Raw genomic sequence first — 22,867 nt, 5'->3', positions numbered from 1 at the left:
AGAAATTGTTCATCAGCCACTGATATATTCCATAGATTTTAGCTGTTTCATATTCTGTGGGCAAATAAATTATGAGAACATTCTGTAACACCATATGTAGCCCTACATGACTGTGTGCAGGTAATGGGTGAGCAGACAGAAACATTTGGCTACTTTTTGTCTTCTAATGTGGCAGAGGTATTTCTAGGCATCAGTGGCAGACTGCTGTTTGGAGAGCTCTTATGGAGTTTGTGCAAAGCTCCTGCCCTTGGCTGGGCCCAGCTGCTGTGAGTGAAAGCCCTGGGAATACTGCTCCAGGATTCACTGTGCCCTGACTCCCGTCATGTGAAGGACTGAGCCTGAGAAAGCTTGATGTCTGCAAACTTGCTTTTGAAAAGCTGAGATCTTGTGGACAGGCCTTGTGTTTGTTTTCAGAAAATCCGTTTTTAAGAGTGTGCGTGCATTTGTGTTTGCATGTGTGTGTGTGTTAGTTTGTTTAGGACTTCCCTTGTTTCTCTTAGTACTGTAACTTTCAGGGGGATTTGTATTCTGCCTACTTAAAATGCTTCCAACACTTTATGCTGCACAATATACTCTTCGTTATCCTTCCTAAAAATATATAATGTTGCCCATATAGAACGGTAGCTGTAGTCTTGTTTTTAAAGTTATATATACCAATACATATCTAGATTGTGAAGTGTTACACAAGACTTCGTGGTAATGTGCATGCGTGCAAAATGCAGATTACTGCAGACTATTCTCAGCTGAGACATCTGTTTAACATTTTTGTTGGTAACATGGGCAGTGGGATTGAGTGTACCCTCAGCAAGTTTGCTGAAAACAAACACCAAGCTATTTGCTGGCAGCAATGTGCTGGAGCGAAGGGATACCATCCAAAAGGACCTTGACAGGCTTGAGAGGTGGGCCTGTGCAAACCTGGCTCAGGGCAATCCCAAGCACAGCTACAGGTGGAGGGATGAAGGGATTGACAGCAGCCCTGAGGAGAAGGGCTTGGGGTTGGTGGTTGGCAGGAAGTTCAATGTGACCTGGCAATGTGTGCTTGCAGCCCAGAAAGCTGATTGTATCCTGGGCTGCATCCAAAGCAGCGTGGGCAGCAGGGCAAGGGAGGGGATTCTGTCCCTCTGCTCCACCCTGCTGAGACCCCACCTGGAAGCCTGCACCCAGCTCGGGGGGCCCCAGCACAGGAAGCACACAGGCCTGTTGGAGCAAGTCCAGAGGAGGACCATGATGATCAGAGGGCTGGCTGTGATTCTGTGCTTCAATCTTTTTCTTCTGATCAAATAGCAGGATACAGCACTATCAAAAGTCGCATCTTTTGTGTTGGTAGCTTTGGTTGAGCTCCGAACCCTAAAGAAACACAATGGTTGACTTTGGGTAGGTTCACACGGCCGTCTCTGCCATGGTTAGTCCTTGTATGGGTCTGATGCACAGGTGGGCACAGATGAAGAGCTTCTCTCTCTGCTGTAGAGACCCATCAACTATTTATGCAAATTCCCAAAATCAAACTAGCTAGTTTATTTTAATATGCTAGACAGTAAACTGTAGCAATTCAGCAGCTGCTGTGCAAGCAGGAACCTCTGAGAGAGTATCGGTACAGAGAGATAAGAATGGAAATGTAAGCTTGCCTTCTGTCTCATTTTTCCTGTTTTTTTTCTTTAGCTCAGAGGTGTTATTCTGAGTAGCAAATGAACTGATATCACACCTTTTCAAAGGCAGTGGTTTGATTTTGCAATTATTTTCTAGGAGTGAGCAGTCCTCTTGTATCTTGAATTTATATATAGGTGCTGTCAAGGCAGCTGGGGCAGTGAGTGAGGAGTAACTCTCACCCTACAGAGGCCAAGACCCATGTGGGTGATTGGTGCAGATGGGCTGCTGTGTCTGTACAGCCCCATGGATAAAGTGATACAGGTATGCAGCCCGTAACTGTTGACTGTTTTCCCAACTGCAGGTATTTAAAACCCCATTGTGTTTCTAGCATAAATGTTTATAAAATTTATATTAGGCTGGAGCTGCTCTTTAGTGGGGATTTTCCCAGTAACCCCCCAAGGCAGAGGCAACAGTCACCAGCCAGTTCTTGGCTGCCAGGTCTGTGACTTCCCCTGCACAGAAACAGTTCAAAGCCTTTGCCTGCAACCCTTGTTAGAGTATCTTGTTTCATAGTTGTATTTCTCCAGCAGAAAAAGAATCATGAAAAAGAGAGGGTTTGCCAAGGACATTGTATCCTGTTCTTCACAAAATACCCGTTGCTGAAAATGGTGGCAGACAATCTATGTTTTGGAGTGGCTTCCCCATTTTCTACCTGCCCTTATATTTAACTGGACTACAAGAGACTTGGAGTGACATCTGCACATGAAACATTCTGGAAATGCTACTGGAAGCATGACTGAGCAAGGCAGAAAGCTTAAGGAAGCCTTTAGAATATATGTAGCCTTTTGCATCTTCCTTTTTCTCTGGTGTTATTGCAGGATGTCCTTATGTGGCAATATGGGCACACAAATAAAAATCAGGGCCCAAGGTTAGTTTTGCCTTTTCCTCTTCTCCAAGGAGAAACAGGACCTGAAACTCCAAACCCTTCAGCAAACAGTTAATTCTCAGGAGAATGAGCCGCTCATCATTCCCTTCATAAACAAATAAATAAAAGATACAAGGATCTGATCTGTTGAATACGCACTCTCTAAAGTGCAGACTAAACATAGTAATCTGATGATTACAAATTATTCAGTCCTATAAACAAAGCATGACAATTGATGACAATCTGGTATCATAGATCATAAATGCAGAGCATCCTCTCTCATCCATAACAAATAATTTGTAGTATTTCAAACCCATAACAAATATATTTAATGTAGTTCACTGTAAAACAATGTGTGTTTCTCTGTTTCTAATGCTATATTCAAAAGCCAGCCAAGAGCTTTTTGTGTTTTTATTCATTATATTCATTTATGCTGCCAATTCTTCTTACTAATTTTGTATTCTGATTTGAAAAATCAAAATTCAATGTATTTCAAGCAACGCTTAATGCATGTGCGTCTTCAAATTATAGGAGATGGTTTATAAAGTAAATGATGAGACCATAATATAATTCCCGAGTTTCAGATAGATTTTTATCTTGCTAGTTAAAGTATTGATCACAACCCTCACATTCTATTGGTAGTTTTTTATGTGAGGCAAATCAGCTGCCATTGTTACCAGTGCTGAAAATCTCCCTGAGTAACCTATGATAGGTTTATTACATAGGAAGCTTTGATCCTCAGGACTTGACTAAGATATTCAAAGTTCTTATAAAGGTGTCTTAGAGACTGTGATACAAATTCAGATGTCTGCTGTCAAACGACTCCTATTCAGCAAGCCCCTATGAGCCACCTTTGAAAGGGAAACAGCAAGATGACACCATTCATAGCTTGGCTTTTGGAGAGGTCTTTGTGCTCCCCTGCCTTTCGGTACCTGACAACTCGTTCCAGGCCCTATCAAAGTTGCATAACAGAATTTGTAAAAAGCTACACAGAAGGGTTTAATGTGTTGAGAACAAATAACTTCTTTGTTGATATCCACTGCCAGATCAAAGTGACTGAGGGTAATAGGCCCAGGACTGCATTACCTTCAGTTACACCGGGGAACAAAATAATAAAATAAAACAGCAAAAGGCAGCAGAGAACAATAAAAAAGGGAAAATACTAACAAGTTTAAAGGATTCAATGCCCTGAAACATGAATAAAAGCCACAGAAATAAATTCATCAAGATCACATAACAAAAGGGAAGCAAGTGGCTTCTCAGCTCAACTGCACTCTTGTTTTCTCTATGTGTTGTTATAATTCAGGGTGCCACAAGACCTGCCATTTTCAACAGGGATAGAGAGCTGGCTCATCTGCTCAAAAATGCAGATTTGTTGTACTTGACCTAGATGGAAATGTCTGTAAGCAATATCAGGGATTTTCTCTCCATTTAGCTTCCATTTAAAATTAAATGGGGCTACACTGAACATTTCTTTCTCCAGAGACCAAATAACCTGTTTTTAAGTGGAGGGTTGTTTAAAAAAAAAATCCAAAAGGCTTTTTGAAGCTTTTCAGTGAAAGTTTTAGAAATCAACCCAAACCTAAGGGCAACATAACCTTTCTGTGAAAACTCACAAACCACATGAAGACTTGGTGGTCCATTAGGTGTGTGGGAGAGCTCAATGCCAGCAGGTGGGAAAATGTGTGCTTACTGGAAGGACAAACATACTTTTCCAGACAGAAAATCTGGAAAAGCTGAGGCTGGTTTTTCTTTCTACTTTCTTTCTGTATTTCACTGTTACTTTTAACAGTGACAGAAAAAAAGAAAATCAGAAAGCATTGTGACATTCAGATGCAACAGCCCCTTTAAAAGCAGATACCTTGAGAGAATATGAAAAGGGAAAGCCAAAAGAAAAAGAACTAGGATCATTTAAAGCAAACCTTTTGTCCTCCAAAATGGAAGGACCAGTGTGGCTTCCATCAAAAAATGTTAACAAGTACCATGCAACTACTTGGGAACTACCTGCAACCCTTCCCCAAACCTGGGACATCATTTATTCTCCTGCTCCTGGTCTTTGTGATGGCCCAAAAAGTAGGATGCTGTCATGGAGCTCACAATAAAGTTAGGGACAAGCACTGGTAAGCTGCCACTCCTTGGGATGGATGGTTTTACAGGTGCAGAGATATCTTCACTCTGGAGGTAGGGGAGCATGGGATGGTGCCTGGGATGTTCCTCCCAACAAAGAGGACTGATACAGGTCTGCAGTGAATCAGTGGTAAAAAACCTTTTTCACTGGGATTTGGAAAAAGAGAGGGCAGGAAAAATAAGGAAGGGTATTTCTCTATTCTGCAACATTATAGATGTGCTGAATTTATTGGTTCCCATATTAAGGCTACTGTTGATAAGATTTGACAGTTTTTTTGTTAGTTTGGGCATTTCCATGAAACTTTTGCAGAGGTTTTTTTTGTGTAGCATGTACATACATACATGCATGCACACCATGGTATATATATTTATACCATGATGTATACATGGTGCCATGGACATTCCTAACTGGAAGGAATTACATGTGTGAGGAGTAAGACATCCAGCCCTGACATTTTAGTTGAAATTTTATGCGTCCTATTAACTGCAATACATTTAGAAAGTACTGGTTTCAGGAGTTTTGCAGTGAATGTGTTCCCATCAGTCTGTCAGGGACGACAGTATGGCTGGATTCTTCTCTTGACTTTCAGGAATGCTGAAAGCACAATAAAACTCTGCCAAGGTTTTCACTGCAGCTTGAAGAATTGTGCTATTTATCAGCTTCCGTGTGGATTTTAAGAGAATCCACCTGAGCTGACTAGAGGCATCAGTGGATTGCTTTAAAGATGCAGATGCATACAATTGGGGTTTTTTTCAGTGATAATGCTTTGGGTTTTCAATAACAAATTATAACCTTCTTGGGTAAATAGGTGTCCAGGTCATAATTGCCATGACCAGAATACGTTTTTTGTGTTCTTAGCAGTGAGACTGAGTTATCATTGTCAAAACCATGTAAGGCTCTCTTCCTTACACATAATAGACTCTTTTTTCCCAGCTTAATTCTGATCCATATATTCTGTGAAGCAGTTGTATTCTGTGCAAGTCAGGGAAAGCAGTGTGATACAAGTGTTCTAAATCACAGTCCAGACAAGAAGGGAAATATGCATCACCTATGGCCAGGCAAGCTAGAAAAATGGCTCTGGATTTGCAAACTTTTTTTTTTTTTAAAAAAAAAAAAAAAAAAAAAAAAAAAAAAGCTTGTTGGCTTTTATCACCAGATGCTCACTGATCAGACTTGCTCAGTCAAGGGTTCTTGATGCTTGTTGCCCTCACAATAGCAGTTATAGTGAAAGGCTGAGATTCATTTTCCTGGGGAGGAGACACTGTCAAAGCCAAAACTGACAGATGTTGATGACATCCTTAGACTAGCAAAAGACATTAGCACAAAGCCTGTGGTCTCCACATCATGGAGGTTTTTTACCTGTTGAGTTTGGATCAGTCTCCGTCTCTAAAACTGAGAAGGGTGCTTTCAGCATTAGGGATTTATGAGAGGTTGTTTCTCCCCAGGAAAGTTTTTTCATCTCTGTGTGTTATGGGAAGTAATCCAGTGTTTCATTCTGGAGTTACAGGCTGCTGCCCAGTGTTTTGGGCTTCTGGCTGCTGCTTGAAGATCTTGTAATCCTCTTTCAGCCCTGTGTGAAAGCCTAGGGTCTTAATCTTTGGAGGAGGTATTTGGTAGAGTGACATCCTAGTTACCCATCATGACAGAAAACAGCCTTGTGTCCTTTGTCCTTCCTCAGCTTTGTTAACAGGATGGTCATCCAGATTTTTGGTAGCATTTCAGTGTTAATATCTTTCCTTTAGATTTTGTAGAGATGGTGTTTAGATGACAAATTACATTAATACTGAATTTCTCATGCGAGGTTCCATTTCTTATTGCCTCCACCACTGCCCAAAGGGTAGATTCTTTTCCCCCCATGCAATGTTTCCTAAAAGGATGTAAATAGGCTTTAAGGGACACCTGGTAGATGTTACTCTTTCCATCAGCAGTCATGTACAGAGGCATTCTTCCACTGGGGGCCTTTTGTGGGGAAGATTCCTCCAGAGCTGTGTACTGTGAAACCTGCTATCTGTGAGAGGTTTAACCCTTTCTGCACAACAGTTTGTAATCACATAACCTTTAGCTCAGTGGGAATGAATACCAATTATCATTTATAAACAGTTCCTCTCATTATGCGCCTATTTATGGCATCTTTTATAGCTTGCTAATTACAAGCACACAAAACAGAAATGTTTGGAGTTAAATAATGTAAACAGGGATGTAATTGATTTTCATGTTGAATAGTTTTTATTGATTTATCGTTAATTAACACTTTTAAAGGATCTCTTGGCAAAGTAATCCATTTAATTTATTCAGTGTTATACTAGCTGATGCTAAATTCATGTTAAAATTCACAAAAATATCAACAGTTTCATAATACCTGTTTTTCCAACTGTTGCTTTTATACAGATGTTATATATTCTCCCCAAACAAACACAGACAATATATTAAATGCAATCAATCAGGCTCAGTCCAGGTCCCAGCCAACAAATGCACACATCACTAAAAACATCACTTTCCAGTTGACACTAATTGGCCATCTGTGCAGCAAGGAGGACAGGCATCTAATGGGGAGAGGAGCTGATCTCTGTTGGTCTCAGGGCAGGGTTCTTGGGTGGGCTCTTGAAGGACTGCATGGGCTGAGGGAGGAAACTCATGACTCGACTAAAAAGCCTTTTGTGCTGCAAAACCAAAAGACTCTGGTGTCCATAATGGAAACTTTCTGACAAATACACCACTGTGTCAAGCAGCAGTCACTTGATATGTTTTGGGCATGCATTTGGGGCTGCAGAAAATGTAGCATGCTGAAGACTTTTCCAGAGGTCCCCAGTGGCTTTTTCCAGTTTTTCGGTGGGAAGCAGGGACTGTGTAGTCCATTCAGGGGGGTTTTGACAGCATTTTTGTATATGTTAGTTACCTTCTTCTCCTGCTGGCTTTTCTGAAAGCACAGGTGACTTACTCAGCACCTGTTTAGGATCAAGCATCTAGCAAGAAGTAAAATTGCAAGGTGCAATCTTCATTATCACCAGCCCATTGTATTTTTTGAATGGGTAGTAAGAGGGTGTAATCACATCAGGCCCTGTTTTTTCATTAGGGAAGAAAAACATTAATATACTGTGACATGATATTGATTTGATGCAATCAATCTTTCCCAATAACAATAAAACCTTTATATTTTATTAATAGAACAATGCAGTTTGTCTCCATTACAGCTCTACTTTATTGTTCTGGGTCACGATGTAATTCTGGCATGTTTGGAATTTTATTTTTACTAATATAATGTAAAAGCCTGTAAAATTGCTCCACTCATCTGTCAGTAGGTTTCATTTGAGGCTCCCAAGCATCTTTTACTAGATGAAATGTTACCGGTGCAGCTCCAGTCATTGATTGTTCGATGACCCTTAGGGGTGGAGGGAGTGAAGAGGGTTGAGAAGGGTTCTTTGCCTTTAACTGTCTTGATTTTTTTCTGGTGTGGACACTGAGACTTGGACTCAGACCATCTCATCAGTTTGATGACCTCTCAACACGTGGCCAGACCAGCCCCTCCAAATCCCCCCGCAGTGGGGCTGTTGGAGTTTGGGCTCTGCTGCAGCTCCCAGCAGCCATCCAGATGGCAGCCCTTCAGCGTCATTTCACTTTCTGGCCCTGGCTTTTCAACATTTACTTCAGGCTAGGCACTGCATAGACAGGAGATGACTCAAGCTCTGGGACAGGCCATGGGCAGGGTATTGGAGGAGTTACGCTCAAACATCGTTTCCTTGCTCTTTTAAAAACATTAGAATATGGTGAATGGCTTTACTTACACATCCACAGTACATCCATCTTCACCTAAACTCACATCTGCATATAAGACCAGCACAGCCTAAGGCTTGTGATACTCTGGGTTATGGCTCTATGGACTCTTCTCTAGTCGTTCTTCTGGAGGGTCTTGCTCTCCAAAAGCTGCTGTTCTGCTTCAGGGGTGGGGGAGCTGCTGAGCACACTGCTCTTCATCAAGAGCAAAATGGGATCTTGCTTCTCTTTCCTAGTGTTCACAGCAAGTCTGTTCAATCATTTGGCATTTCTCTCTATCTACAGATATTTTTGATTCATCTCCTTTGATTAGCCAGAACATATTCCTGGTCCTGGTACAAGACCAGGGTGTCATGATATTCCAGTTGCTGTGAGGCCCCAAATTAGTACAGATACTTTCATTAAAGCAAAGCTGGATGAATTTCATCACTTGCTCTTTTTCTTTCTCGAAATATTTTTTTTTAAAGCTACTTCTCTTTCCTTTTGAACCAAGAACAGTGTTGCAAGATCCCTTGGTAGGAAAAATAATCCTCATAAAAAATATGATGGCTCCATTTCAAAAGAGATGGGTTTATTAAAGGTAACAGTTTATTAACAGTGACTGTGAAATAGATGGATTTAATGACTTTAATTAGTGCAACACTTTCTAACACAGACCTTGAGGAGAATTTAGCTCCTCATTCCCATCTCCTCCTGCACTTCTCTGTGTCTAAAGAAGTGTCAGCAATTCCTCATAGTAAAAGTGAAACAGCTCCTACTCACAGGAGGACAAAGCACGGGAGAAAACTACTGTATCAACAGACTGTGGCCAGTGGCACTCCAGTTAGTAGTAAGGCATGGCATGAGTGGAAAGTAAAGCTTTCAAATATCAGGAAGAGAAAATCAAGCTTCCTGAGCCATTCCATTTTTATCTCTTTCCTTGGTGTAACCTTACATAGCTCAGCCCTGCTCGCCTGCATCCTCAGGGAGAGATTAGGAGTCTTTTTTACAGAAGGCACAAGCATTATTAATGCCATCCAGTGAAATGAGGGTGACTGCAGTCTGCCATGGCTCCCTGAAGTCTGTCCCTCTAGAGGTAGGTGGAAACATTGCTGGTAGGTCTCATCACCCATCAAGATCAAAATGCCATCATTGCTAGTGAGGCAGAAAAAAAATATAAATACTATTTTTAATTCTGTTCTGTTTTTTCCTACTCAGTCCTTTTTCGATGGGATGTTCCAGATTATGAGAACTGAAAATGTCTGCATCCATGTGGATTTTGACCAAACCCATTTTCATTCCTGTTTGAAGAAAATGTTTCCTTAAAATAAAAAAAATTCCAGATTTGGAGAGAAACATTTGATATTTGAGTTTAATGCCTTCTTGATTAAGGCTGTGTCTTATTCTATGATTACATATTATATTTCTTGAAATTTGTCACTGAAGTATTTAGACCTGATCAAATTTTGATTTCTCAACTGAATTGAAGAGTGGTTTGTAAAATTTAATTTTACAATAATGATGTGACTCAATTGCATTCATAGCCAAAGGGGTAAAATCAACAAGTAGGTAGCCTGCCCCTAGGTGCTCATTCAGAAAGAAGACATTACAAAATTGGGTATTTCCTGAGATGCAAAAAGGTGAGGTTTTAATTAGGTTGAGGTCTAATCGTTTTACCAGCCCACCTTTCTTGAGGTTGAAAGTCCTGCCTTTTCTCTCCAAGAGCTGTGTGGGTTCAGCACAACCACTCCATAAAGCATTTTGGAGGATGTAGCACACGTAAGGAAGTCAGTAACAAGTTAAGCCCTGAATGTCTAAAGACTCTTCCTAGGCATCTGTAAATGACACCTCCCCAAAATTCTTTTCCACAGCCTGGCTGTATTTCTACAGAACCCCCAGAAATCATCTCTCTGATCTCAGACACGAAACTCTATTAAATTCCCCAACTTGAATGGGTTAAGATCTCTTTAAAGGAATGATTGAAGAGAAACTTTGAGAGTAATGATTCTCCTGAATCCAACAGGCAGAAGCCACATTTATGGATCAGTAAAAAGACAAGGAGTTTACTCTTTCATACTGGATACTCCTTACTAGCAAATGGATAGCATAGAAAATGTAGTGTATATGCGTGTGCATATGTGTGTGTGTGTTCCCTGGCAAAGAAGCATTTCTAGTATGTTTTCAGATTAAACTCCATCAATGTGGGTGTTTTTTCCCTCCTTTTTTCCTATTTTATTTCATCGTGAACTTAGGTTACGGCCTGCCAACATTCAGTGCCTCGAACTTCCCTTCAGTGCCCAGGGGCAGTCCTCCAGCCCCACGGGGAGCAGTGCTTTGCTGTGCCCGTGCAGAGTGGGGCAGATGCGGGGTGGCTGCTGTCATGCCGCTGGCTGGAGGTGACACAACCAGCCTGGCTCTCGCTGAGGGAAGAGGATGAGTGTGTGCCTCGGGCTTCTGGAGATCATACTCGAGCCTAATGGATTCTAGAGACAAAAATCTAGTGACTTCTGGACACTTGGTAAAAACACCTAGCGCAGTGCAAATAATGACAGCACCAAAAGCTCGCATCATAAAAGTCTCTTGGGCTAAAATGGAAAAAGATACTTGCAGAAGGTTTTTCTTTCTTTCCCCGACATAAACGACATAAAGATTTCAAACGAGGGAGAAGCATCACAAGATACGCAAATCCTTTCAGAGAGGTTTCTTTATATATCTCCATGTGACTGCTCTTGGTAAGGGAAGAAAAAATCAAGTAACGCTCTGAAATAAAATTTGTACAAGAGGCAGCTTTTTTTTTGAAATGACATGCCGTTTCCCAAGAATTCTGTGTAGCCTTTAGTCAGCCTTGTTTCTTACAGTTCTCTGTGCTTTGCATGGTAATTAGCTGCTGTGTGTTATCAGCAGCGCGACGCTGCCGGCCGTTTCCTCAGCAGCCGCGGCGTTATCCTGGGCGGCAGCCGCTCGCCTCCTCCTGCCACACCGCAGCCCCTCGCCTCCTCCTGCCAGACCGCAGCCCCTCGCCTCCTCCTGCCACACCGCAGCCCCTCGCCTCCTCCTGCCACACCGCCTTGTGCCCGCGTCTGGCCGGCTGCAGCCTCTGCTGGCCCGGGGCCGCGGTAATGGGCACGGCGGCCGAGCGGGAGGAGCCCGAGCCCGCTTTCCCCCGGCGTTTCGCTGACGGCCCGCTGCAGGCTCAGTGAGGGAAGGTGGTGATGACAGGCCGCGAAACAGAAAGGGAGGAAAATGAGACGGGTTCATCCGTGTCAGAACAAACACAGGGGAGCAGCTCCTCCGCTGAGTTCGCAACAGCAGCCGCAGAATCTTTATTTGGTTTTAATTTCAATTAAAAAAGAAAAAAAAAAAAAAGTAATGAAAAGGTTTACTGCACGAATGTGGTGCGGCCGCAGGGCGCTGCGCAGGGCCGTGTCACAGCCCGCACCGGCGGCCGCGCTGCCCTGGGGAATCCGCCGAGGCAAACAGCGTAAAGGGCCCCGTGCTCTTCCTTCCCTGCAGCTAATGCGATCCCTTCTTCTAATTCAGATTCCAAGAAACACTTGCCAGACTTAAGTATATTTTCTTTCAAGTTGAACTACGGCCACGAAGTTAAATTCCGTTTGTCAGATTCCGTGGCAGCGCATGTTCCTCTGTAACGTCAGTGGAGATGTAGTGGATGTTCAAGAAAGTTTGATATCAACAATATTGTAAATATTTGTAAGTATTCAAAGCAAAAATAAATTTAAAAATTAGTATTTGGCACTCAGAAAATTAAAAACAAAGAGGAAAGTGTAGAATTTGAGGGGTTTTCCCCTAAATATTATATCAGTTTTACATACCTTGTCTTTGGTTTTGCGTTTCCAGCTTATTTTTCACCCTTTGAAAGGCTGCATGGTGATATTGAGAGAGGGATGTGAAAAGTCTTTACTTCCTGTTCAGAGAGATGATGGGCTAGAAAGAAAAGCTAAAGTTTTTGTTCTGGGGTAATAGAAAGCAAAATTTCTTGCTGATGAGTATTTGCAGACTTATTTCACTACACTTCTAGGAGAGATATTTAATTTTGGAACAGACATTTGTTCATAATCCTAATCTGAAAAACCCTGTTGCCAAATTCACATTCAGTATTTTTATCCTCACGGAGAAAGAGAAACCATGATTTTATCATACATTCCATGTATTCTATACAGCATAAGATCATATGGTCATCTTGTCCCTTCTTCCGTAAAACAGCAATAGACTAGAACAGAGAACTTAAGGATGACAGTGAATTTGTTGCTCTATAAACAAGGCACTCACAATGAGGGCTTTACTCTCCACTGTTAGTGGGATAACAAGTGAACAAACTGGAGCTTGGGAAATGAAAGGGAAAAAATAGATGGAAACCCATAAAGAAGAGAGAAATAGCAATTATCTAACATTAGTTTTTATATTATTAAATATGCAGAGATTGTTGTTTCTCTCCATCTTGCTAGGTTCACTGTCAACATGAACACTTGTCCTCCTGCTCCTGTGACAGGAATATCACACATGGTGCTGTGCAGCTCCTCAGGGGCAGGGCTGAGGTCAGAACACGACTATCTGCTCAGGGCAGCAGCTTCTCTTCAGCATCCATATATCACATATGAGAAATTCTCCAAAGTCTGACTTCACCACATGTTTAATACCTTTGCCTTCGAATTCAGCGGTGTAATTTGTAGTGAACTGTAAAACTGATGGACTGTGTTTCACCAAGAAGAGTTAATGTGATTCATTTGTTTAACAATCAAGGACCATATTCAGCGAAGATTTAGTAGCAGCGCAGACAATAAAGCACTTACAACTTTCTATGAACTGGCATGAAACAACAGGCACAAAAAATTAGAAAGCATAAATTGTTCTTTTGCATACACATGGCTGTTCTCCTGACCTTGGTTACAGCTGGTGGGCTTTAGGCAGCTGAAGATCCAGACCTCCTCCGTCCCTCAGCTCAGACTGGGGAGTGGTGGTAAAAGTGTCCAGGACTCGCACAAACTGGTCAGTGCAATAATTTGGCTTTAGTAGGCAGAGGTATCCATTTTTGAAAATGCCTTGTGATTTTTTGGGTCCACAAATACAGATGTGGTAAAGAAGTTTGATTTTCAGATGAGAAGAGCTCGGCAGTTTGGAAAAACAAATTGCTTTGATATATCTCCAGGTGCTCACCTGAAAATTCAGAGTATCCAAGGGTTTTCTGAAAATAAGAGAAGACCAGCTCACCTCTCTGCTAGTTCTTTGGGTACAGTTATTATCAGATGGAGTTTTTTCTTTACCCCCTTTGCCACATGGGAAGACCTCAAGCCCCAGTCCCCTGCTTCCCAAGTTAGTTCTGTTCTGCAAAAAGAAGAAAGCCTTTTTTTGAGGATTAACAGGGAGTATAGTGTGGTGAAGGAAATTTCCAGACAGCTTGCTGGATGCAGCAGCCACCTGTATCTTGTGGAGAGTTGTAGGAGATGGGCACCACCTTGGCGTCAGTACCTCCATCCAAGTGTGCCTTCTCTTCCCAGTATGAGCAAACTGTGGGCAGAGGGCAGGCAGGAGGGAGGGAGGTTATATGTGCCACGCTGCCTTGTCCTTGCTGGCAGAAGTTTGAGTCCCAATGAACACCCAGGCTGAACACGTAGGTTGGCACCATCTGGATGGTTCCTGCAGGGGGATAGCTGCCCTGCCAAATGTCTCATTTCCCCTCTGCAGAGTAGCTCTGGAGTGAGTAATACTGCTTGGGGAGAGTCAAACTCTTCTGCACCCTCAGTCCCACGGTGTATGGGTGGGCATAGAGTCGGCATTTTGGGAAATCACAGCTTCTCAGGGCTGCTGTGCCCGTGCTCAGTATTGCTGCCAGCATTGCAATCTCTGCAGCTCTCCCCTTGGCATCACAGGGGCCTCTACCCTGTACATCCTCAGGCTTTGCACAGACAGCGTCACTCTGAGCTTTGCTGCACAAAGGGTGTGGAGAGATGTTATTTATTTCATATAAATAAGTGCACATTGGATCCATGTACACGCAATAACTTCTTTTCTTCTGCTTACTCACACACAGTAGAGCCAAAACTGCAGGAACAGCACCCAAAAGTGGTGTGAAAAAAGCCTATTGAATTTATAGAAATATGGTACAATCATATGTAAACACTGTAAATATTGCATCTTCCTGTGGTGCTGATGGGGAATAATTTGGGAATTTTAAGCAGTGCAACTTTTCAGATGCTGGAAAGACTTGGCCTCATTTTGAAACTGTAATAGAGGTCAGAATATATTTCATGTGACAACCGTGTCCTCAGACCTATTTGTTATTTCTTTTTAAGACATAAACAAACTGTCTTCTCATTTTGTTTACAGGACAGTGGAACAGGAGATAACAGCTGCATTGAAGAAATATTGCGGGTAGGAATCCTGAAAAATCTTTTTTTCCTAGTCTTATTTTGTTTGCTCTGAAAAAAACAAGAGAATAACAAGAATATTGCAATTACTGCTGTTAAAATTTTCCTCCTTTAGATTGTGATCTTTCTAAGGAAAAAGTAGGCAAAATTATTTCCTCATGAAAAATAATTGAAAAATCTGTGAGAACAACCTTTCAAAGCCTGTGGATTTCACTGCTACTTTATGCCTGTACAGCTGACCTTCATGCATGGAGAAGCAGATAATGGGATAAATTATAAACTGAAATGTACAATGATGTTTCAGGTTTACAAACCATGCAAAGTGCATGTTTCCATTAATCATGACTGTCAAAAATCTTAATTTTGAGGGGAGGTCTAGGAAGGTCATTTTCCACCTGGATTTAATTATGTAATGTCATTATTTTCATTATGTCCATTATATAATGACAAAGTGCAAAATCTGTAGTTATTTCCATATTTCATTATTATTTCTTTTATCTTAGTAATTTCTAGTTTATTTTCATGGAGCAAATTTATACATGTCCAGACAGATCTTGGCTTGAATCAACTTGGGTATTGATTACTTTCTGTGACAGAAAAATTTATAAACAATGAAACTTTTCCATAATATTTTAACTCGTGGTCATTTTGGTTCTTTTTCAAAAATCATAATTCCGTAATTCACAATGCTTTAAAATCTGATGTAATAGTGATTGAAACACAAAGCAAGGTAGATGGAATGATAAAACCTCCCTGTTACTGTGTGTGCTTCTACCTCTTGGATATTCCACCACACAAATATTTCTGATGATTCATAAACTATAGGGTTATAAATATTTGGTTTGGAGGTTAGCAGTGCATTAAGTCTGTTGTTTCTAAAGGCATTTCTCCATTCTCCCTCAATATGTTAAATTCAGCTTTTAATTCTTAAACTGGACAAAGAGTTTATCAAAGGGTGATAATGATGTATTGCTTATGACTTCACTGGCAGAGTTTTTACTTAGCTAACATTTACAAAGTAGGCTTTGTTAGGACTTAGGTGCATATTCAACAAGCCTAAGTCCCTTCTGGTTTGTTACAAATTAGTGGCAGATACAATGAATTCATGGTGTGATGTGAGGCTTAGAGTCCCCTTTTCATGCAAGGCTTTTAAAATGAATAGTCACAGAAACTGGTATTCCTCCTTTAGTTTCTGTAGTTTGGGTCATGCGATTAAGCAAAAATGTAGAAGAGGCACAATTCCTTCCACACAGAGGAAGATGGGTGTGTAAGAGACCCCATCTGAGAAGAAATTACTATCACTCTATGACTAAAGATAGTAAGGTGCATCTCCAAAATGATGAACACGGCTGCTGCTGTCTTCTTTTTTCCCTTTGGAATGTTCCTCAAGAAATGCCTTTGTCATGCTTCATGACAGGTAACCTCACCAATCTGCCCATCTTCCATGTCTGCAAACCTGGACATCACTTTCTAGTTTGAACTTCCCTCGTGTCTAAGACTGCACACAAATTTTCCAGGCTCTATAGTATTTCTGACTGAAGCTCTTTGTTCTCAAGGGTGTAAGTCTTTGGTCCAAAATTCTCATTACACACTTTGATTGCTGCTGCATCCTTTCCTAGTTTTTGACAAATGCAGTATTAACCCACTTCCATTCATGTTCCTCTGCAGATCATTTTCCTAGCTTGACATCTTGCCCAGAGACTTTGTCTTCACATCTCACCACTGTCATCTCCTTCTCTATCACATAAAATACAGCTATTTGTCTCTGCTTTTAAGGCCTCCAGTCCATGCTAGCATACTAAATCCCACTTCAGCTTAGCTGGTGATGTCAAAATGCTGCTAAGTTTTATATCAATTAATCTCTCCAATACTTCCCATCTGGTCTGGGAAGAGCCTTGAAAACTTTTCCAATCAGCTCCATAGCTACTTCCCAGTCTTAAGGGGCTGCTTTTTTCCCAGGGATGATGGAAAACCAATGGTGAGGTCAGGGCTCTACCACTGTTTCTTATGCTTGAGCATTTTTGTCCCAAATGTTTCTTGTAGCACTCCTGTCAGGTCAGATATATCCATCTGCTCTCTTTTGTGTTGAAAAGTGGATTTTCTATGTCAAGAAACTGCTGTGTGTTACAAAAGCAGTGCTTAGGTACTCTTGCAATACAAATCCAGATCTGCAGTGCTTGTTGTCACTGATAATTACTGAAAACATCAACAGTAACAATGTGCTTTTGCTGCTCACTTTGTAATTTACTGGCATCTAGACATCTCCATCCCTCTACATGGGCTCTTTTTGTCCTGAGCAGATCCATGAAGTTGTAACGCAAATTTTCTGCTTTTCTGAAACAGACTGTTTATAGGGAATGCCATTTCCATGTTTTTGTTGGAGGTGCTATTCACATCATAAAGCCAAAGTTTAACTTCTTTTCAGACAGAATAAATGATGTTGCTATACAGGTACCCAAAGGCAGACAAGGAAAAGCCACAGCAGCTGCAATACTTGTGCTCCCCTCAGAAAAGCTGGCTGGCCCACTGGAATGTGTTTATTTTAGGAAGGGCCACTCCTAATGTATGAAGCATCAGGAAAAGGAAGAAGATGCTTAAAATTCATCCTTTTAAGAAACCTTTCACCCTATTTGAGATGCCTCTTGCACAACACAGAGCAGAAAACATCCTATCTTCCTAGGTGATGTGTTCCCTGAACAAGTCAGGCAGTGGCTTTTCCATGAAACATACTTCTGTGGCACGTCCATGTTTCCTCAGTCAAGACTGAGGGCGGTAGTAAGTGTGCCCCAGGTCTGCTCCATCTGCTTCCCTGTGCTCCTTTCCCCCAAGAGGTGAGAACAGGCAGGTTTGTGCATGGATCTTGTCACCCTCTGGTTCCAGGATGTGGCCAGGGCCGGAGCTAACATCTGGATCTGGGCTGCAAATCAATTTAGGCGTGCCTTTAAAATCACCAAATGTGATGTTGCACTAACTGTGACAAGATTTTATAGGTTTTTTGCTGTCTTCTGCAACACAGCCTGCCACAGATTAAGTCTAGCCTTTTTTTGATGTTGTTTTACTAAATGTATCAAAGCTCTATAGACTTTGTGAACTGACAGATCCTTCTGCACAAAACTGCAGCTTCCAGAGAATGCCCCCAAGTACTGAAACACAGAACCTCTTCCAGTCCTGAGGGAGGTTGATTAACAAGACAGTAACCCTGTCGAGATTGGAGCTGTTGCAAGGTCTCCTGTAGAGTTTATAATCACTGCAGGAATCCTGAACCTCATCTAACCCCATGCACTAATTTATGGCAGCTTCTTCAAAGTGTATTGACTTCTCTGTCCAGCTGCAGGCACACACTTTGAGGATAGAGAAACTTCTAAAAGAGCCTTCAATGTAAATAACTCCAGTAAGGCCAAGTTACAGATGAAATGTCAAAACATGAGAGAAAAGCCTAATTTCTTGCTAGTAGATTTAAAAGGCATTTCCTTGTAAATTTTGTATTGTTCATGGAGAACATGATAGAAAACTTTGAAGTGGAAAATAAAAATTAAGACCACACAAATAGTAGTACACGTGCACTTTGTTCCACCGTGGATGGAGCGGTTGCTCTGTGAGTTCCTGAGACATTGCCAAAGCCAACCTTTTCACTTCCTTGCTAAAACACAGTCTGGCTAAGCAAGATTACTTCATTTCTGGGGTCCCCAGCACAGAAAGGACATCAACCTGTTGGAGCAAATCCAGAGGAGGCCACCAAGTTGATTGGTGGAGGGAAGGAGCACCGCACCTCTCCTGTGAGTAAAGGCTGAGAAAACTGCTATTGTTCAGCCTGAAAAGAGATGGCTTAGGGGTGACTGAATTACAGCCTTCCAGTATCTAGAGGAATCCTACAAGACAGACAGAGAAAGACTTCCCACAAGAGCATGTAGTGACGGGACAAGGGGCAATGGATTAAAACTAAAAAAGATTAGGTTTGATCAGATACTAGGAAAAAAATCTTTAATCTGAGAGTAGGGAGGCACTGGAACAGGTTGCTCAGACAAGCTGTGGATGCCTTATCCCTGGAGGTGTTAAGGCCAGGTTGGATGGGGCCCTGAGCAACCTGGTCTCAAGGAAGGTGTCCCTGCCCTTGGCAGGAGGGTTGGAATTAGAAGATCCGGAAGGTCCCTTCTGACCCAAACCGTTCTATGATGAGTCTATGATTCTATGATAGTAATTTTGGCTGATTTCTGTTTGACTTGATTAGCGTGTGGAACTGTGTATTTTGTTATAACCAGTGGGGTTTAAAGTAAACATTTATTTTACTGTAGTACTTCAAAGAACAGGAGCAACAGGAGTCCTTCCTCTTCTCTAAGTTAACTTAGAGCCAATATAGGATGCACTCTGAGAATATTTGCTATGGATTTAAGAAGTAAAGGAGTGTGTTGAGTGCAGGCAGTTCTTGATTTGTAAGGTAAGTGGAGATTGATCTGGCTATTCTTACAGTCTTAGCTGTGATTTCCTAGAGCTGTTGTTGGAAGTAGCTTTGTTGGAAGGAAACCCACAGACAAGCTGAGCTTTTGCTTATTGAAGAGGTTCCTTTTGAATTCCCTGGATTTTTTTGTGTTGACACGAGCAGTGTCATTGAACTGGGTAGAGAGGCATAATTTGAGTGTTTGGCCTGCAAACACTGTTTGGCTGCAGAATGAGAAGACAACGGGAAGCTGGAGGAGCAACAGGAATGCAGAGAAAAGGCTGGAGAAAAAACCAGTTAACACAGAAAAAGCCAGTTCCTTTGAAATGGCATGGAGCAGTGGGGAGACAGGCTGGGGTCTGCAGTGGAGGACAGATAATTGCTTTCAGAGGAGATAGAAGAAGCCTTTGAGAGGCAGTGAAAGGCCATGGACTCCAGCTGTGAACATCCACCCCAGCGAAGGACAACTCTCTGTGGTGCCATGAGCCTCCTGTGCAGGGAGGGCTGAGCACCCACAGATGGCCTCAATATAGGTTGTGATTCCTCATGGCCACAGGACATCCCACTTATGAAAATGACATTTTAAGTGTGATCGGTTTGTTAAGTGATTTACTTGACTCTCTCTACCCTGTGAATCTAATCAGAGTGTGTAAAGCACTGCACTTCTTATTTGAGCAACATTTTTAAAAAAAAGAATGTAAACAGAATCTAATTCTGTATTTTCCCTTCCCCACACGGGGTTCCCTTGGCTCATTAGCAGTCTTGCTAATTCTTTAGCAGAAAGCATTAAGGATCTACCCATCAAATATTCAGGGCCTTTTTTTCAAACCTGAACAGCCATATGTGCCATGAGATCAGCTGCACTCCATCAACTGATTGAATTAAAACAAGAGCAGAGGTAAATTAGAAACTGTCTGCACAAGACAAATCCTGTGAAAACATGAAATTCTACCAAACACACTGTCACTGTGAATAAGCATCACAGTCAGTGGAGCACGTGTCAATACTTAGAGGGGAGAAAAATCAGTTTCTTAGAGGTAGGTTGTTAGTTCAACAACTGTGAACTGCTGCCTTGTAAATGTTAATGACTGTAAGATCCCACTGGCTCCAGTTAAGCTCCTGGTGGAGTTGGACATGTGAAGAATTACAGAACACAAATATGGTAATCAGTAGTATATTTCTGAACACTCCTGTTGCTTTCCAAAGCAGAGGGAAAACCCTACAGGTGGAATGAGACCCCCTTTGTTGCACAGCGCTCATGCAGTAGCTGCCTCTGCACTTGCAGAGCATTTCTTTGCAGTCTCACTGCTGGGAAGAAACTGCTGGGCAACATTAGGAGGGAGGTGAGAAGACCAGCCTCAGAGCAGCACCTTTGTGGAGAAGTTCAGGTTAGCTGTTATGACTGAACTTGGTGGGAAACTCCTGGAAGGGTTTCTGGAGGAACACACCAACTTCAGGCAAAAGAGAGGTGGTGGAAAAGAGAGAAGGTATGGAGACTTATAAGCAGCCCCAGTTTGCAGACACTCGATTAGTCTCATTGAATACAAAAAGTACTCAAAAGTGTCAGAAACATGTTAAATAATGTATCAGATGCATAAAATATCACTTCTTTCATTGCAGTCTTTCAGAAGAACTTCCATAGCATGGCTTTGCTTTTAGTATCCTAAATTTCAGAGCAATTAAAGCATTATTTTGGTTGATATATACTGTTCATTGCATTTCTTCAGTATTCTTTGTGTCTTTCTTACTCAAATAAATAAAAAAAATCATACATATCCAAGAGTGTTTGGAAAATCTAGCATTGCACTCAAGGCAGTAAATCCCAGAAACACTAAGAGATGTTTCGAGCTGTTTAATCCAACCTGCAGTACTCATCTATAAACATTGCTCTTCTTACCACACGTACACCCAGCTCATCTGCACACTGCCTTTTCTGGGCAGTCACTGTACCTTTGTCAGCTTCCCTCCAGCCAGCCTGGGTACTGCTAGTGATGTGGATAGCAGCACTAGAGCTTCAGCAAGCTCTGCCTGGAGCTTCTCCAGCTTCTCAGTGAGAATTAGCAGGCCATACGGTACCTTGTGCTATTAGAGCAAAATTAGCAGCAGTACCAGGGCTAAAGCTACTTTGTCTTTGTCGACATAAGCTGCAGTGATTACAGACAGCCATACCTGTGTACACCACCATCCCCTTGATTCCTCATACCATGGAAATTTCGGGACACACCCTCTGTATGTAGTGCCTTGGACTATCTCTGTGTGTCTGCTTAAGCCAGGGTCTTTCTCCATCCAAAAGGCTGGGAGGAGATTACTTACTTTTCGTGCATTTTGTCCATTTTCTTGCTTTCTCAGATCATCAGAGTTCCACTCCAGGTAATCTGTTACTTATTTTTAGCTCATCTGAATAGAACTTGCTTCTCGTTTGGCCATGATGCATGGCACATCCTTTCATCCTTTTTATTGCCCACATTGTGGTTTCCAACTGTCAATAAACATTCACAGCCAACATTTTAAACCTAGACATGTAAATATTGCTTCCCTGACCCTTAACAGATAGAGTCTGATGTACAGAACACCATGTAAAATGCATAAAAATGCTACACTAACACTGGTAATGTCAACCAACCATAAATTAGTTGTACATCAGCTGTTCCCCTGAATTGTCACTCTTGGATTTTTGCTGCTTCCTCTGTTTTTGTTGAAAATACTGTCTCAAAGGAATCTGAGGTTTGAATTATGCTGTATGTTTAAAACCTGAACATAGTAAATCTTGATGTCAGTTAATAAATACCACCTTAAAAAGACAAAAAATAAAACATATAAATGTTTTAGCGGAAATAGGAGATCAAGCTAGAAACTTGTATGTGAGACTATAACTCAGAACTAACATCACTCAAAGGTTTTTCAGCCTTCAGGTGCCAGTGCAGGATGTGGAGGCCCACTCTGTGCCATTAGCCACCCATGTGCTGGGGCACTGACATTTTCAAATACAGCAAAACCTGGTCTTTTTAGAACTGAATAAGGTGCTACAGACAAAAGAGACCCATATTCCTTTTAGAACTCAAGAAGCTGGTGTGTAGTGGCTTTGTGTTAGGGAAAGTCAGGTCAGTATAAAAATGAAGCATTACAGTGCTAATTTGGCGGAATTAATTTTAAAAATTGCTGTTTTGTAACAACTGTATATACCCTGTTATTTGACAAAGTAAGAGAGAATCCAGAATGAATTATCTAGCCTCTCTGCTATGCAAAAATAATACAGTAAAATACTTACTAATTTTTCCCTCTATTTAGAGTGTTTCACAAAGCTGAGGAGAAAAGCACAATCACCATCTTGTTCCAATTCAGAGAAATGAATCCTTGTTATTAAGGGCAAAGGGCCAGATAGATCCTCATTTTGTATAGCCCTGCCACAGCTCCTCTGAGGCCAACAAAATTAATACCAAAATAATACCAGAAAGGATCTGTATTATCAGTCCTAACAAAAGGAGAATAAATTTGGGCAATAGCAGGTATCTGCACTGCTGGGAGCCTGGGGCTTGAGCCTTCAGCTGCTGTATTTGGAGAAAAACTGGCTTTCTACCCCCTTGGTAAGACTGCACCAAACAAACTGAAACCACAAGGAGGTGTGACTTGAGATGCAAGAGCCCTGCAGTAAACCT

At 41.7% G+C, this 22,867-nt stretch overlaps 1 protein-coding gene across 1 annotated transcript in view; it reads left to right on the top strand.

The window, feature by feature from the left end:
• AFF3 (ALF transcription elongation factor 3) overlaps positions 1–22,867 on the top strand; it is a 314,337-nt gene that overhangs the window by 132,356 nt on the left and 159,114 nt on the right. Inside the window, exon 4 of the mRNA XM_066313661.1 lies at positions 14,736–14,780. Coding sequence (XP_066169758.1) covers positions 14,736–14,780 — 45 coding nt within the window. The remainder of the gene's footprint in view (positions 1–14,735; positions 14,781–22,867) is intronic.

The sequence above is a fragment of the Sylvia atricapilla genome, chromosome 2 (genome assembly GCF_009819655.1).
Source record: "Sylvia atricapilla isolate bSylAtr1 chromosome 2, bSylAtr1.pri, whole genome shotgun sequence".
NCBI lineage: Eukaryota > Metazoa > Chordata > Aves > Passeriformes > Sylviidae > Sylvia > Sylvia atricapilla.
The sequence above is the reverse complement of the archived record's forward strand: the minus strand, read 5'-3'. Positions and strand labels throughout refer to the sequence as shown.